Consider the following 16,301-nt stretch of genomic DNA (forward strand, 5'->3'; position numbering starts at 1 on the left):
AATTAATAATAACAATCATTAATATTACCCAATTTAAAAAAATGTAATATTCTTGTAAAAAATATTTCCTTGAATTAATCATAATTATTATCATAGTAAAGTATTAATTATGTTTTTATCAAAAACAAAAAAAGAAATGGTGCGAGCATTTTATACTTATTTATTCTACATGTGTAATAATAATATTTGAATAAAAATAAAATAAATTTCCTTAATGAATTATAAATATATCAACTTTTTATATGATACAAAGTAATTTGCCAAGTATATTATAGGTTTAATTGCAATATGTGTTTTTTTTATTGTATTTAATTCTTTAAAAAATAAAGAAAATATATGGAAAAAAATATGTATGCACATATATAATAACTATTCGTTTATTTAACACAAAATAATAAAATATATGTAAAAAAAATATGTATAGAGGGGAAAAACACGTATGTATATACATAAATATATATATACATTTTAACAATTTGAATTTAAACTTATTTTTACTACATTTGTTTTTTTTCACAATAAATTTATAAATACAAAAAATTGGCTAAGTAAAAATTAGGAAAACATTTTTTTTTAAATTACAAAAGACGAGCATATATATCAGTTCTCAAGTTTATATATGGCAACAATATATATTTTATCAAATATATACAATCTTGCATATTATTTGTTCGCTGGGTATTATCCCCTACACATTTAATCATACCCATTTATTTTTTATCAAAAATAATATTTTTTTTTTTTTTTCAATATGCCCATATATAATAAGTGTACATACAGCATTGTCTATATATCTCAAGTTATTCTACATAAAAATTTTAAGAGGTAAGAGGTTCTTCATTACTCTTTCCCCCTTCATCATCATTATCATCATATTCATTTGTATCAACATTACTATTTTCATCATTATATGCACTATTGTTACTTTCATAACTATTATAATTACTGTTATTTTCACTACTTGTGTAGCTACTATCAACATCACTAACTATACTGTTGCTTTCACTCTCTATAATAATTCCTAAATAATAATCTACAGCATATGGTATAATTCTTTCCTTAATTGTTAATGCAACTTCGTAATCTCCTTCGATAATCATTTCGAGTTGAGCTACTTCATGTTTACTTAATTGTTTTATAACATTTGAATTAGGAACTTTATGACTTGTAAAAAAATGGAAAAAGCTATCTCTGTTAACAGTTTGTTGTACTGTCTTAACTTCCCGTGAATTTTTATTATGCTGTTTTTTTACAACATTTTTTTTTAATATATTTTTGTTTTCATACCAATCAATTACTGTTGCTTCTGTATGTAACAAAACAGGCTCGTTATCACAATCTACACATTTCATATGATATGTTTTTGTTAATACAGAATTAGAAAAAAATGGATTTTTAACAAAATGAAATGATAATATAAATCCTTCTTTCTTTTCTTTATTCTTTTTTATATAATCACATCTTATATCATTTAAATAAACTAAAATTTCTTCATCATGATCTTCAATAACATGACTAACTGTATTGTTATTTCGTAATGCTCGCAACCAGAACTCAGGTAAATTTGGGGTTCCGATTTTTGCTTCTCCACTTCCTACTAATGCTTCCCTTCTTTTATCATAAATTGGTCCATATAAGTCATGATATTTCTGTCTTAACAAAAATAGTTCATATTCGAATTTCGACTCATAATCATAATATTCCTTTTGGTATAGCTTCAACTTTTTCAACGTTTCTTTTTGTTCTTCTGTCAAATCGCTCATTTTTTCATCATCTAAAAATAAAAATAAAAAAAAAAAAAAAAAAATAAAAAAAAAAAAAAATAAATAAAATAAAAAATATACAATTTTGTAAGCTTTATAAGCCCTAAAAGTAGCTTCTTCTCATCTAGCCATTCAAAGAGCTATATTTTTTTCGCTTGTTTTTCGTACCTATTTTTATGCTTTCTAATAGAGAAGATATTTCCTTCTCTTCCTCGGGAGGGATTGGCTATAAAGCAAATGGAAAAATGGAAAAAAATAAATACCCCATTCCAATTATCGCTAAACCCGAAAAGGATAAATGCCTATGACTCTATTATGCAATCCCATAACACACAACAACATATATCAGCATAAATATAAAACTCCATACTTTTAAATATTAATACATATTATTAATATATACAAACCTATGTGTATATATATACACATAGCATAAATATATTTTTAACATGTGCCGAATGGTACATTAAAACAATACATCATGGCTAAAAAATCTAAATACACCCATATCTTAAAAGAAACAAACATGTTCTAGTATAAATGGATAAACTCAAATAATTAAAATAATCACACCTATTCTTCTACATATATATATACATACATACATACATACATACTTACAAATAAATATAATATTTTTATGATGCAATTATTTATTTTATTATTATTTATGTAATACTATATATTTTATATTTTTATTCATGCCTTACTTGGTTATTTTCGTTAGTTGCCATATTATTGTACGAGTTTTAACTTATATATTTTTTTAATTGTGTTTATGTATTTTTAACTTAATATTCCTTGTGATTTGTACCTTTTTTTCTTAGTATTCTTAAAATATATAAAATAGAAAAAATAAATTAAATAATAATATTCTTATAATTTTAATTATTTTTTGTAAACGTGAAAAAGGAAAAAAACCTTTAAAAATTATAAAATAATTAATTTTCTGCAATTTTTTTTTATTAATATAAATATACACAAAATCCGTATAATATAATATTTGCAAAATGGGGATATACATAAATATATATATTTGCGTAGTTGTGTATATAGAGCTATGAATACCAAAAATACCCGTTATCCACAAAATATAATATATGTTATTAAACTATATACATTGTTTTGTTATCTTTTTTATTACATATGTATTATTTCTTTTTTTTCTTTACATATAATAAAAAATCATCATTACTAATATAAATATTTCATATTTCCTTATTTATTAATTAAGTACACAATGAAATTGCACTAATTTATTTTTTAATTATAAATATTTATTTTTAGTATATTATATATATAATGAATAATATGCACATATAACAAATATACATACATACATACATATATAATATTGTGTGACTAAACTTGACTCTATTATATAAGGAACTTAGTTACATTAAACAAAATAATTCTATTGAATTTTATAAATAGTGAAGAATTAACATTGTGTGAAAAAAGTATCACATAATTGTTTTTAAAGTTTATATTTGGCTTACTATTTAATATATGGTGTTGGAACGATTTTGCATATAATTATACATAGTGCTTAAAATGTATCAGTATGCAAAATAAAAAAATTAATATCATTCATTTCATGAAAATAATATATATTACATATAAATATTGTTATTATATTTTTCCGATTTTTTACCAAAGAATATATTATATTTTTACAAATAGAAACCCTAATAATATAGTCTCGCACCACGTTCGTATATATACAATGTCAACTAGCCAATATTATAAAACCTTATAATAAAAATAATTACACTTTAGTTGTATATTAGTTAGATTTAACATATTCTATACATACCTATTTCATATTTTCCATACATTATATTTTATACTATTTTTGAATATATATTATTACATATACATACGCACATTTTTCTCACATTTCACTCCTAGATATAATAACAATACCATTCTCATTATGTTATAATAAGTAACAATTGAATAAAATAACCAAGTTAGCAATTATTTTATTACACTAAATAGAGAAGGCTCAAATATATTCACACAATAAATTAATAATATATTCCTACATTAATAGGTGTTCCCCTCTATAAATTACATATTCATATTGTGTGCATATCGGAATCTTTATAATTTTTAGGGTATTACATATTCTTTTAATAATATGATACCATTTTGATATTCATAAATGTTTTTTTTTCTTTTATTTATTACAATAGCTGCGATGTGGGCAAAGAAATGTTTTATTTCTTATAAGTAACGATTCCATTCTTTGTAATATGGATAATATATTACACTACTGTTTTTTCTTAACTGTTCATCACGCTGTATATTATATATACACATAAACCATGGTGAAAGTACAAATTATTATAGAATATTTGTTAGCTTAATACTAAGCGCTTCGAAGAAATAAATGGAAACTTTGTTTTAAGAAAATTAGTAGACAAATTAATAAAAATAGCATAGCACATTTACCTACTTTCTATTAAGATTATGGATAAAAATAAGACACTTTAATATATATTTTTTTTTCGAGCTGCATTTATTTTATTTTTGTTCAGAATAAAATTTTATAAATATTATCAAGTAACAAAAAAAAAAAAAATTATTTTATGTTTAATAATTATTCCATGTTCATGTAAGTATATAAATATATGACTTGTTAATATTATATTTTACACATTAAAGTATAATAATGAAACATCAAAAGAAGGTAATGTGGCCACAAATAGCTAATTAACATAATATGCATCACTATGGTATTACTTTTTATTTTCATATATTAGATATAACTATTATATCATAATTTTTTTAAATACTTGATTTTCATGCCCTTTTTTATTATACCTAAACATGTATGCGTACGTTGCGCATATGACACAATTATATATACCTTTATATTTTGATAATATATTTATATATTTTTTTTTTCTTTCATTACATACATACATACTACACATATTTCCTTAATAACTTTGATAATATATCAATGTTTTATTTTTTTAAGAAATAAAGAGTTAAAAGGCTTTTAGTAAAGCAATAGCTAATTTTTTGTCATGAAATTATAATATTATTTATTTCTTACACATAATTTTATTCTTATTATAATATTTTTTTTATTTTATTATACTCTTTTTAATAATAATATTTTTTAACTTAATAAAATGTGTACAGTGATTATGCTATATTTTAATATATAATATGCTGGATTTATATTTTTTATATATACATAATACATACAGTACTTATTTGAAACAATCATATTATAATTACCATTCATCGCACTCAGCATTAAATATATATTAATTTCATTTACGCACCCATGTATATATAAATCTAATATTTGAATATTCTAATATTATTGATATATAAATAATTACATATAAAATATAAAAATTGATAAATATATTTAATACTTTCATTATGTACTAAAAAAAATAATCATGTTAAATTTCTGAATTTTTTTTTCTATATGTGTGTTTTAAAAAATTGGAATAATTTCTTGGTATAATTTTTATTTAATAAAAATACGTATTTACAAATATTTTAAGTTATGACAAATGAATCATTTTCGTAATACATGTGATAATAATTTGAAGTAATATACATACATTTTTTTTTCTTCATTTAAAGGAAAAAAAAAATAATAATAATTTATAATTAAAAATAAAGTTATCAAGAAAAGAAAAAAAAACAAATAGCATTTTTTAATTGCTTTTTAAGAAATACCTTTATTTACGCTTTATATAATTTTATTTTTATTTATATATATAATTAAAGAAAATAATTAAACAAAGAAATTAATAATAAAATAATATAGAAGCAATATGGCTTTAAAAAGAATAACAAAGGTAATCAAATAATTAAATACAATATTATATATATAATATATATTTAAAATCCTTTAATTTTCCTATTTTTTATTCATTCGCTATATATTGATAATCACCTTAATCATGCTTCATTTTATTTCTTTTACATAATCATTAATGATATTATCAATAGTACTTATTTTATTATTACTGTATTAGCAATGACATATTAGTACACTAGCCTATGTATATGCATATATATATATATATATATATATATATATATATATATATATATATTTATACCCTCATTTATTATTCATACAAAAATACAGCATATCTTTGTGCGAATTTGATTGCGTATTTTTATACATATCTATATGTATATAGTAATAAGCCAAAGTGGGACTTATAAAAAAGAAAGATAATATATATGGCTTTTGCCCAATATTATAGCTCCCATATTTATATTAAAAGTATTATTAATTCTCATATTTTATTCCATTTTTTCATATATAACATAATTTATATTATTTTTTATTATTATTAGGAATTACAAGATTTAAATAAAGACCCTCCTACAAATTGCTCAGCCGGTCCTATTGGGGATGATCTTTTTTTTTGGCAAGCAACGATAATGGGCCCAGGGGATAGGTTAGAAAATAAAATATATGTCTATATATGCATACTTATTATTTTGTTTTTTTAGAACATAAAATGATTATTTTCCACTTATTTTAGTCCATATGAAAACGGGGTTTATTTTCTTAACATTAAGTTCCCACCCGATTATCCTTTCAAACCACCCAAAGTAAGCGTGCGCAAATTTGTCAAACTTTCTATCAACACATTTGTGTGCATATATACATTATGACCATTATATTATCATTTTTCTTACTATAATTTTCTTTTATTTTTTTTTTCAGATTATTTTTACGACAAAAATATATCATCCTAATATAAATACAGCAGGGGCTATTTGCCTTGACATATTAAAAGATCAATGGAGTCCTGCGCTAACTATATCTAAAGTCTTACTTTCTATATCCTCCCTTTTAACTGATCCAAATGCTGGTATTTCAAAAAGATATATAAATTATTCTATACATTTATTTCTTTACCATCCAAACATTATGTAAATATATTTATGCAAAGACTTACAACTCCACAATAATGAACACACACATTCATGCGCATTTATCTTTTATTTACAGATGACCCATTAGTTCCTGAAATAGCTCATGTTTACAAAACAGATAGAACGAAGTATCACCAAACAGCCAAAGCGTGGACGCAAAAATATGCACAATAAATAATTAAATATATGAATTAATTTTTTTTTTTTTTTTTTTTAATTATTGATCTTTTAAAAATACATAAAAAAAAAAAAAAAACAAGAGAACAAAATAATAGAATACATTTTTAATGCATATATATAAATATAGATAGATATATATATGTGTCAGAAAAGGATATATACAAAAAAAAAAAATTATATTAAAATAGTGAAGTAATTTTTTTTTCCCCTTTTTTTTTAGATCACTGTGCTATTACTAATATGTATATATATATAAAAGGTATATATATACATATATGTTTCATTGTAAATAACCTAATTATTATTACACAAATATATTTTTTATATATAGAAATGTGCTTATATATACCTTAGCCTTTTTTCTATTTATCCTCTTTCCACATATATGTATATAGTATATATTATGTATATACAAATAATCGTTTCGCTTGCTTTTTTCGACGTTTTTTTTAATATAAATTTGTTAAAATATTTTGTTCGCATATATGTATGTATAATTTTTTTTTTTTTTTTCAATATATATGCATATGTTTACAAAATAACAGTTATAAAAAATTGGTTATTAAAATAAAATTATGTAAGTAATCATAAGGTTTTTATTATATCGACAATATATGATGCTTTATACTGAAATTAACAAAAAGAAAAATAATAAGTTATTGTCTTTTTTCATTAATATATGGTTATATATTACACATGCTGATAAGATAAAAAAATAAAAATTTTGTCTCGGCATTTCAACATATTTTATCATCCTTCTCTTTACTTTAAAAAAGCTCAAGTAAATCGCATTAATTTTATTCATTTTAAAAATTTCGATAAGGCCATATAAGACACACAAACAGTCCTAATATTAGGTCCATAAAATAAAGCTAATTATAAAAATTCGAAAAATTATATTTAATACAATATAAGATTTCATTTATATAATACAATTAGTCCCTTTATCTTCTTCTTTATTTATTTTTTATTTTTTAATTTGATATAAAGATCACGTCTTTTATAGTCCATAAATATTTACTACTATTTGCTATGAAATTAAAATGGTGTATTATTTAAAAAAAAAATAACAATTCGATTGTCCCCTCTTACATTTCCATTTCTCCCCATTTAAGTAAAATAAATTAAACGAATATTTTAATACAATATTTTATTTTCAATTTTATAAGAATTAATATGAATTTAGACAAACTTGAAAAACAAAGATTAATGCAAAGACGTGAAAAGCATGTCAAGTATATTCCTGTCGATAACATCATAAAAGATATCAAATATAAAGACAATGGTATAAAAAAAATATATAATAAATTATACAAATAATAAAATATATCATAATAAATCCAAAGTGTACGTATATCTATATCCCCTTTTGAGAGTCAATCCGTAGAAAAAAATGATAAGTATTAGAACTTTGAACTTAATTATCCACATATATAGTTACTTTTATGGTTGTAACTATATTTACACTTTTTTTTTAAATTGAAATAAACTTCCAAAAATTAACAGACAAATTCTATCAAAGAAAAAGAGATGCTGAATATAATGACCATCTTAGTAGACAACATGAAAAGTTAAAATCGTGTATTCAAATTGAAAACAGAAGGTAATAAAATCCATGAAAAAACATAACATTTGTCAAAATACCAATACTCCTTTTAGAAAATGCATCTCAAAAAAAACAAAAATTAAATAGTACTATTAATACATATAACTTTCTTTAGAAAAGAAAATCTTGAACGGAATGAAAAACGATGGGAACGAGCTGAAATAAATGAACGAGTAAAAAAAAAAAAATACATTTTTCAAAATTTATACCATAATAAATATATAGAAAATTCTACCTATATATTTTATAATCGCATATTTTTCCAATCTTATATAATCATGATAATTGACTAAAATTAATCATTTTTTTTTACTAATTTATATTCATAAAGAATGAGCGTGAAAAGACGAATAAGCTTCAAAAAATGCCATTTAAAAGTGAAAAAAATAAATCAAAGTAGAAAATATAAAAAAAAAGGCGAAAAAAATAGTTGAACCATTTAGTTAATTATTCCCTAATTATGACCATCAAAAATGGCATATCCCTATTTTCAGAAAAATAAATACATATATCTATACATGTATAAATTTAAAAAAAATATTTAGGTGTGGCCACGATATAATAAATCATAACTTTGTAACTAATGAAGAAAAACAAAAACATGAAATCAAAAAAAATGTAATTTATTAAATAATAAAACTTTGAAAAATAATGTTTTTTTTTTTTCAAAGATTCATAAAATTTGCTAAAAAAAATCGAAATATGTAACCTCTTTATTTTGATAGGCTATGCTTAGAAGACAAAATTATTTGTCTGAAAAAACGAACTCTTTATATAATCCAATTACAGGTATATCTGTTTGTTCCTTTTTTATCACATTTTATATAAATACATGTCAAAATACACTTGAAACAATTTTATATAATTCTTAGGAGAAAAAAGAGCTTAGGAAAGTAGACAAACTTTTAAATCTGTTCAAAAGCAGAAATATACATTTTTAGAAATTGTCTTTTATATCTTTAACCATATTGCTATTTTATATTTATTATTAATAATATCACAGTTATAATATTAAATCGGTATATTTATATATTAATTAAAATAATATTATAAAATGAGATGGATAAAGATATGATTCAGTAAGTGATGAAACATGCAAAGGGTCTACTACAATAAATTGTAAATCTGAATTTTCCAAATGTGTATTTAAATTTTCTTCTATTTCATTTACTTTTAATTCGTTATAAGTATTACTATAGTATGTATCATTTTTAATTTTATTTTTATTACCATCCAAATTTTTTTTACAAACATTTCCTTTTATTTTATTTCCTTTCTCAAAATTAGAAGTATTTTCCATATCATAATTTATTTCATCATTATTATTAATGTCTAAATTTATATTTTTTATAAAACAATATTTGTCAATTGAGTTAATAAAAAATGAAAATTTTTTGTATATTATTAAATTTGTATATTTTTCTTTACTATTTAATTTTAAAATTTCTTGATAATTTTTTCTTATTTTTTTCCATTTCAAAAAATTTAATACAACTATTAATTTTTCATTTTTATTTAAAAAATTTATACCATATATATATATAGCTATATTTGTAAGTATTATTTTTTTAGGTATAACATGTAAAATTTTCTTAATATTAAATTTTTTTATTATTAATGTACTCAATTTATAATAAGTAGAATATTTACATTCCTTTTCATGTTTTCTGTCTTTATAAACAACTATAATATATTTATTGTGTATAGAATGATTTATAAACAATCTAAATATATAATTATTCATAAAAAATAATTTAATCATTGTATTTTTATTTTTATTATTTTTTATTATTTTAAATATTATTAAATTCAATTCATCTTTTTCTAGTACCTCATTTTTGTCTTTACAAAATAGACAAAAGCATTTCACATTTTTTATTCCCTCAAAGTTTTTATTCCTTAAATTAATATTCTCAATATTATCGACGTTGTTAATATTATATAATTCCTCATTTCCTCTTTTATTATTTTCATTTTTTCCAAAACTAATAAACATTTCTTCGACGTCACTTGTTTCATTATTATAATCCGCTTCATACTCTAACCCACTATTTATTTTTTCATTATATTTATCATATTCAATATTTTCCTTTTTTTCATTTTTTAACATATTTTCATTTATCAATTTTATAAATGATGATATTATTTCTTTTAATATGAGCCCCTTTTTATTATTTTGTCTTGATATTTCGTTATTTATGTTTCGAAAATTTCTGTATAAAATAAAATTTTTTTCTAATAATTTTTTTATTTTTTCTTTCTTTCCATTATTATTTTTTCTAGTTTCTCTATTTCTATTTTCACTATAACAATTCATAGATGTACTATTATCCTTATTATGACTATTTGTCTTAACTTCTACACTTTTAACTGATTCAGAATTTTCTATCCCAAATAACATATTATATACCTCATCATATCTTGTTTCAGTTGATGGGGGAAGTATTTTTTCAAAATTTATTTTTTTATTCACATTTATTTCTTCATTGTTTATGTAATAATAATTATATATATCAAGTGTATTTATGTTTTCATTTTGTTCACTATTTTTCTCACTTTTGTCTTTTTCTGAATGCTCATAATTATCTGAAAAAAAAGAATCATCTAAAGTTTTGATGCTTTGGTCTGATTCATATAAAATATAATCATTTGTTGTTTCACCACTTTCAGTATAATTATTTTCAGATTCATTTCCATCTTTTGCCATATCAACAATACTCAAAAATTTTAATTTTCTTTGAGCTTTTTTTTTTAATTGTTCGAATTTCACTAATCTATACAAACTTTCTGATCTACTTTTTTTACTGTCATAACTTTCATTTCCAAATACGCTATTTTTATTTATATCTTTATCGTATTTTTTTATTAACACACTTATATCATTTTCTATATACTTATCTATAGTTTCATTATTATCATCTGTTTTATTTTTTGCACAATGTCTCATTACATTATCCCGCACTTTATTTTCTACCCCATTTTTTTCCATAATTTTTGACTTTTTCGTCATTTTATTTTTTTTATTGCTAACCCTCTTTTCTTCTTCTTCACCTTCATGAGACACATAACTCTCCAAAGTATCATTCTCAAAAAGATTATGTTCATATTTTTTTTTTTTATTTATTTCGTTGTTTGAACTATTACTACTTTTACTTATTTTTGAAATATTATTTAATTCAGTGTTTCTATTCCATCTTTTATTTTTTTTGTTATTTTGACTAGCTATTTTTTTTTTTTTTTTATTTATGTACTGACTAACTACGCTTTCTGAATCGTCATCACTAAACAGGGAATAATTAAATATCATATCATTTCTGTTTTTTTCACTTTTTTCAGTAGAATAAATCTCATCATTTAAGTTATTATTAAAAAGGTTCTTTTCTTTTTTTTCGAATTCTGCCACATCGTGATCATAACTACTATCCAATTTATTACTCAAAACATTGTTTCCCTTTTTAAGTTTTTTTTTTCTTTTCTTTATTTTATTTTTTTTGTCTATATCATCACTGCTATATGAATTGCTACTAAACAAACATTTTTTTTTAAGAACATTTTTCCGTTTCTTTATTTTATTCTCTGCATTTTCATCATTATCACTAAACAAGCTTTTATCATTGCCATAAGTTTTGTTTACATTTTTGCTTACATTTTTTTTGTTGTCCTTTTTACTTTCATTATGCACGCTGCTACTGTTACTTTCAGAATTACTGTTAAATAAATTCATTTTTACTTTATTTTATCGTCTTTATAAATTGTTAACTCTCAATAGATCTTTACCCAACTTTATATATTTTTATAACATATCCATACTATTCCATTTGTGTGTATATATACATTTATTTATTTTTATAAATATGTATATTTTACAATTTCCACATCCCTTTTTTAAAAAGCTTTATAAAAAAACTCTTTTTGATTCGTAATATAATCTACAAATTTAATCACTTTTAAAAACCCGTTTATATATTTATACATGTATACAAAATACACACAAACGTGCTTTCCATAATCCTATAATTTCTACAATATACTGTTTCAAAGCCATCTAAAAGCAACAAATTTAAAAGCGTAAAAAAAAAAAAAAAAAAAATTGGCTTAATTACATTGCCTCTAAGGCTAAAAAAAATTAAGAGCACTTCGATGAAGTTAGTCCCTTGACATATTAAATATCTTCGTCACTAATTATTAAAATCTAAAGTAATTTCCCATTTATTATGTATATATGCATGTATGCATTCATTTTTAAATATATATAAATACATTTATTTATGTGTATAAACACATATATATTAGCTCATCGTCCTTATTTCTTTTAGGAAACTCAAATAATCAGCTAGCTATAAATTATAACTTTTTTACACGGTCATGTGAAATATGCATATAACAATACACATGTAGCTATTTTTTTTTTTGATTTAAATTTTCCTGAATAGGCAAGGTAAAAAAACATAAGAAGAAAAAAGCATAGTAAAAAATGGAATACAAATAAGGATGATAATGTAGAAAATTTTGTTTTCATAGGAAGAAAATTCATCCAACTACACATATATTTTTATACATATTTTATAAATATGTATTAGTCAAACAAATGCGCAGAAATTAGCTGGTTGCGTGTAAAAAATAAATATAATATATGCATACATATGGTAAATGTTAAATCTCTGTTTTCAATATGATAACAAAATCTGCAAATCCTGAAAAGATTGTCACACCTATAATTAACAAACATAGCATAGAACCAATAAAAATAAAAAATTTACATGAATTAGAATATGAATTAAATAATAAAATATATACAAACATATATTCCTATAATCAGTTATGTAATGGTATATATGTTTCCAGAGGGATAAACAGTATTACAGGAAAAAAAAATAGTGGTAAAACTAGTTTATGTTCACATATATGTGTAAATGTATATTTTAATGATTTGCTACAATTTTTCCATCTTTTTTATTCAACATATTTTGATTTTGAAATATTTTTACAAAATAAAAATATAGAAAATAAAATTTTTTCCAAAACATTGCGAGATTTAAATAAAATACGAAATGCGTTTAAAAATCAAAACACGTCTTTTGAAGAATTGATTGAATTAATAAATTATTTTTATAACTTGTTTATTGAATTATTTGAAAAAAAATATGATGGTCCAAATAATAATCATAGCAAAGTGTTAAAAGCTAATCACAATATTTCTAAGGATACTAATAATAAATATAACAATAATTTTTCAAAAAAAAGAATTATATACCTAGACTTAGATAACAGTTTTTATACTGAAAGATATAAAAATATGATATATTCCTCAATTGAAAAACTTAAAAAATTATTGAACACTTACATAGAGTTTTGTTCTGAAAAAAAGACATATTTATTTTTATTATTATTTCAAAATTTTAATAATTTTACTAATAAAAAAAATACATTTAATTTATTTTTTCCAAATACATATGAAGAATGTAATATTTTTATAAATATGTTTAATAAATATTTAAAAAAATATATATATAATATTACATTTTCTGAAGTTTTTCTAAATTTACAGATATTAAAAATTTTTAATTTTCAAGAACTTATTAATGTTGTACAATATATTTATAAGCATATTCAAAAATATGAACAAAATCCATTTAAATATTTTAACAAATATGTTCCTTCAAATATAGGGGCATTAGTAATAGACAATTTAAATTATTTGTACAAAAGTAGCTACTGTTATGATAATTTAAATAACTCTACTAATTCAAATAATAAAAAACATTACATAAATAGTGAATTTACAAATTTATTAAAAACATTATCAATATTACCTACAAAACATAAAATAGCTGTTTTAGTAACAAAAAATAAAAATAATTTTTTTAACAAACACGAAGAATATTTTAACACACATTATTCAAAATATTTGTATAACAATATAAATATAAAATTTATTACCAATAAATTATTTTGGAAATACAATTGCCAAATAAATGATAATATGATGTTTAACGAATTCAAAAATAACAATAACAAACATCATAATAATGATAAAAAAATGAATTTAGAGAAATTCAACAATTCATCTTCTAGTGATGAAAGTTTTCAACAATTAGAAGAAAACTCAGATAAATTATTTTGTGAAAAAAAATATAATCAAAGATATATAAAAATTAAAAAACGAGGAAAAGTTACAATGTGTTTTTTTGAAATAACCGAATATGGTATTCAAACATTAATTAATTAATTCTATTCGAAAATGTATGTACATTCATTTTTCTATATATCTCAAAATTTATACTTTTGCGACTTGGCAAAAATATAAAATTGTTATTTTTTTTTCTTTTTTTTTCCCTTTAATTCTCATTTTATGTTTAAATAAAATTCTTAAGTCATTCATGAAACAACATATGCACATATATGCAAACACACATATAAAAATGTATATAAAAATTCACATATGTTTTCGTAACTATATATATGCAAAAAATATATATACAAATCAATATGACACATATATGCAATATCACCATATTTTATGATAAAAAAAAATATATATATATTATGATGACATTTCTTTAGCAGCAATGATTTTTTCTTGTCCACAAGCAGAAAGTACACTTACTAATACTGACTTTCCACTATCAAATAAATTACGAATTTGTTTAGCAACATCATCAAAATTACCTTCTGAATCTTTTGGTAAACTCAAATCATCTTTTGTATCTCCATTATCGAATAATAATGAAACAAAACCATCTTCTGTAATATCAATTAATTGTAATTCGGTTCTTTTAACAACTGGTACATCCATATTATGTGATGTTGGACATATATCTTCATATTTTTTCCCAGTAAATATATCTATACCTACAATATGTGCTTTTGCATGCCCATGTTTACCAGTTTTGGAAGTTGAATAATCAACAACTTTACATGGATGTTCTTTTAACATGACATGCCCATTTTTTTTAATTGCACCTGCTTGTACAGGATAAGTTTGAGATGCCCCTGCATCAATATTATCATAAGTTTCGTGATCTGACATTTTTAAATAATTTTTTTTTTTAATACAAAGAAATTGGTAATAATATATACCTATAAATATTTAAATACTTTTTTTGTTTATATTTTTAAAATAATAAAAATTATTAATATAATAAATTATATAGAAAAACTTTCTCTTTTTTTTTCCTATAAAACCTTAAATTTTTTATATATTAAAAAGAGTAATTCAAAATCATGTTTAAATAAATATAATATTTTAATGCATAATTTTTTACATAAAAGATATTTCTTTTATTTCTATATATTTATTTATATATATTCCCCCTTATTTGTTTTTGCAATTGACCATTTTTTTTTCTGACTCTTATTTTATTTTTAAAGTAATATCCTTATGCATATATATATATATATATATATATGGTATAAAATAAATTATATAATTATATGCAAAACTAACAAAAAATATTGCATAATACACTATATACCGCGTCAAAAATAATATCATTTAGCTTTTTTATAATAAAATAAATACACTTCTAGCCAATTGTTATATCTTTATGGGGCTGTTCACATATATGCTATATTATTTATACCCCCACCTCATTTTAATTTATTTTTTGACCAAATTAAAACGTGTCACTTTTACAAAATATGGTTTATGATTTGTGTCATTACTAAATAAATATTTAGCTACTAATTTATTATTTTTTAAAAAATTAAGAAAATATCAAAATAAGTATATATACACAAAAATGACACTTTCGGGTACCCAACAAATAAAATACATTAAATGTAGCCATAATTTTTTTACAATATCAATATCCATAAAA

At 21.0% G+C, this 16,301-nt stretch overlaps 6 protein-coding genes across 6 annotated transcripts; 3 read left to right on the top strand and 3 right to left on the bottom strand.

Moving 5' to 3' along the window:
* Nucleotides 1-818: 818 nt before the first annotated feature.
* PBANKA_0602700 (nucleosome assembly protein, putative) lies at nt 819-2,497 on the bottom strand (the record flags this gene model as incomplete). The annotated part of the gene is made up of 3 exons (XM_034568548.1): nt 819-1,774; nt 1,932-1,989; nt 2,474-2,497. The coding sequence occupies 3 exons, from the start codon at nt 2,495-2,497 to the stop codon at nt 819-821; spliced, it is 1,038 nt and encodes a 345-aa protein (XP_034420527.1).
* A 3,075-nt stretch (nt 2,498-5,572) lies between these two features.
* PBANKA_0602800 (ubiquitin-conjugating enzyme E2, putative) lies at nt 5,573-6,869 on the top strand (the record flags this gene model as incomplete). Its single annotated transcript, XM_034568550.1, has 5 exons — nt 5,573-5,596; nt 6,108-6,211; nt 6,299-6,368; nt 6,484-6,631; nt 6,772-6,869. 5 exons carry the CDS (start codon nt 5,573-5,575, stop codon nt 6,867-6,869), a joined length of 444 nt encoding a protein of 147 aa, XP_034420528.1.
* A 1,182-nt stretch (nt 6,870-8,051) lies between these two features.
* PBANKA_0602900 (conserved Plasmodium protein, unknown function) lies at nt 8,052-9,370 on the top strand (the record flags this gene model as incomplete). The annotated part of the gene is made up of 7 exons (XM_034568551.1): nt 8,052-8,160; nt 8,382-8,478; nt 8,597-8,654; nt 8,813-8,877; nt 9,027-9,099; nt 9,207-9,270; nt 9,354-9,370. 7 exons carry the CDS (start codon nt 8,052-8,054, stop codon nt 9,368-9,370), a joined length of 483 nt encoding a protein of 160 aa, XP_034420529.1.
* Nucleotides 9,371-9,517: 147 nt separating this feature from the next.
* On the bottom strand, nt 9,518-12,205 carry PBANKA_0603000 (conserved Plasmodium protein, unknown function; the record flags this gene model as incomplete). The annotated part of the gene is made up of 1 exon (XM_034568552.1): nt 9,518-12,205. The coding sequence occupies one exon, from the start codon at nt 12,203-12,205 to the stop codon at nt 9,518-9,520; it is 2,688 nt and encodes an 895-aa protein (XP_034420530.1).
* Nucleotides 12,206-13,153: 948 nt separating this feature from the next.
* On the top strand, nt 13,154-14,710 carry PBANKA_0603100 (conserved Plasmodium protein, unknown function; the record flags this gene model as incomplete). The annotated part of the gene is made up of 1 exon (XM_034568553.1): nt 13,154-14,710. The coding sequence occupies one exon, from the start codon at nt 13,154-13,156 to the stop codon at nt 14,708-14,710; it is 1,557 nt and encodes a 518-aa protein (XP_034420531.1).
* A 315-nt stretch (nt 14,711-15,025) lies between these two features.
* On the bottom strand, nt 15,026-15,511 carry PBANKA_0603200 (eukaryotic translation initiation factor 5A, putative; the record flags this gene model as incomplete). The annotated part of the gene is made up of 1 exon (XM_034568554.1): nt 15,026-15,511. The coding sequence occupies one exon, from the start codon at nt 15,509-15,511 to the stop codon at nt 15,026-15,028; it is 486 nt and encodes a 161-aa protein (XP_034420532.1).
* Between the last annotated feature and the right edge of the window lie 790 nt (nt 15,512-16,301).

The sequence above is a fragment of the Plasmodium berghei genome (assembly GCF_900002375.2).
Source record: "Plasmodium berghei ANKA genome assembly, chromosome: 6".
NCBI lineage: Eukaryota > Apicomplexa > Aconoidasida > Haemosporida > Plasmodiidae > Plasmodium > Plasmodium berghei.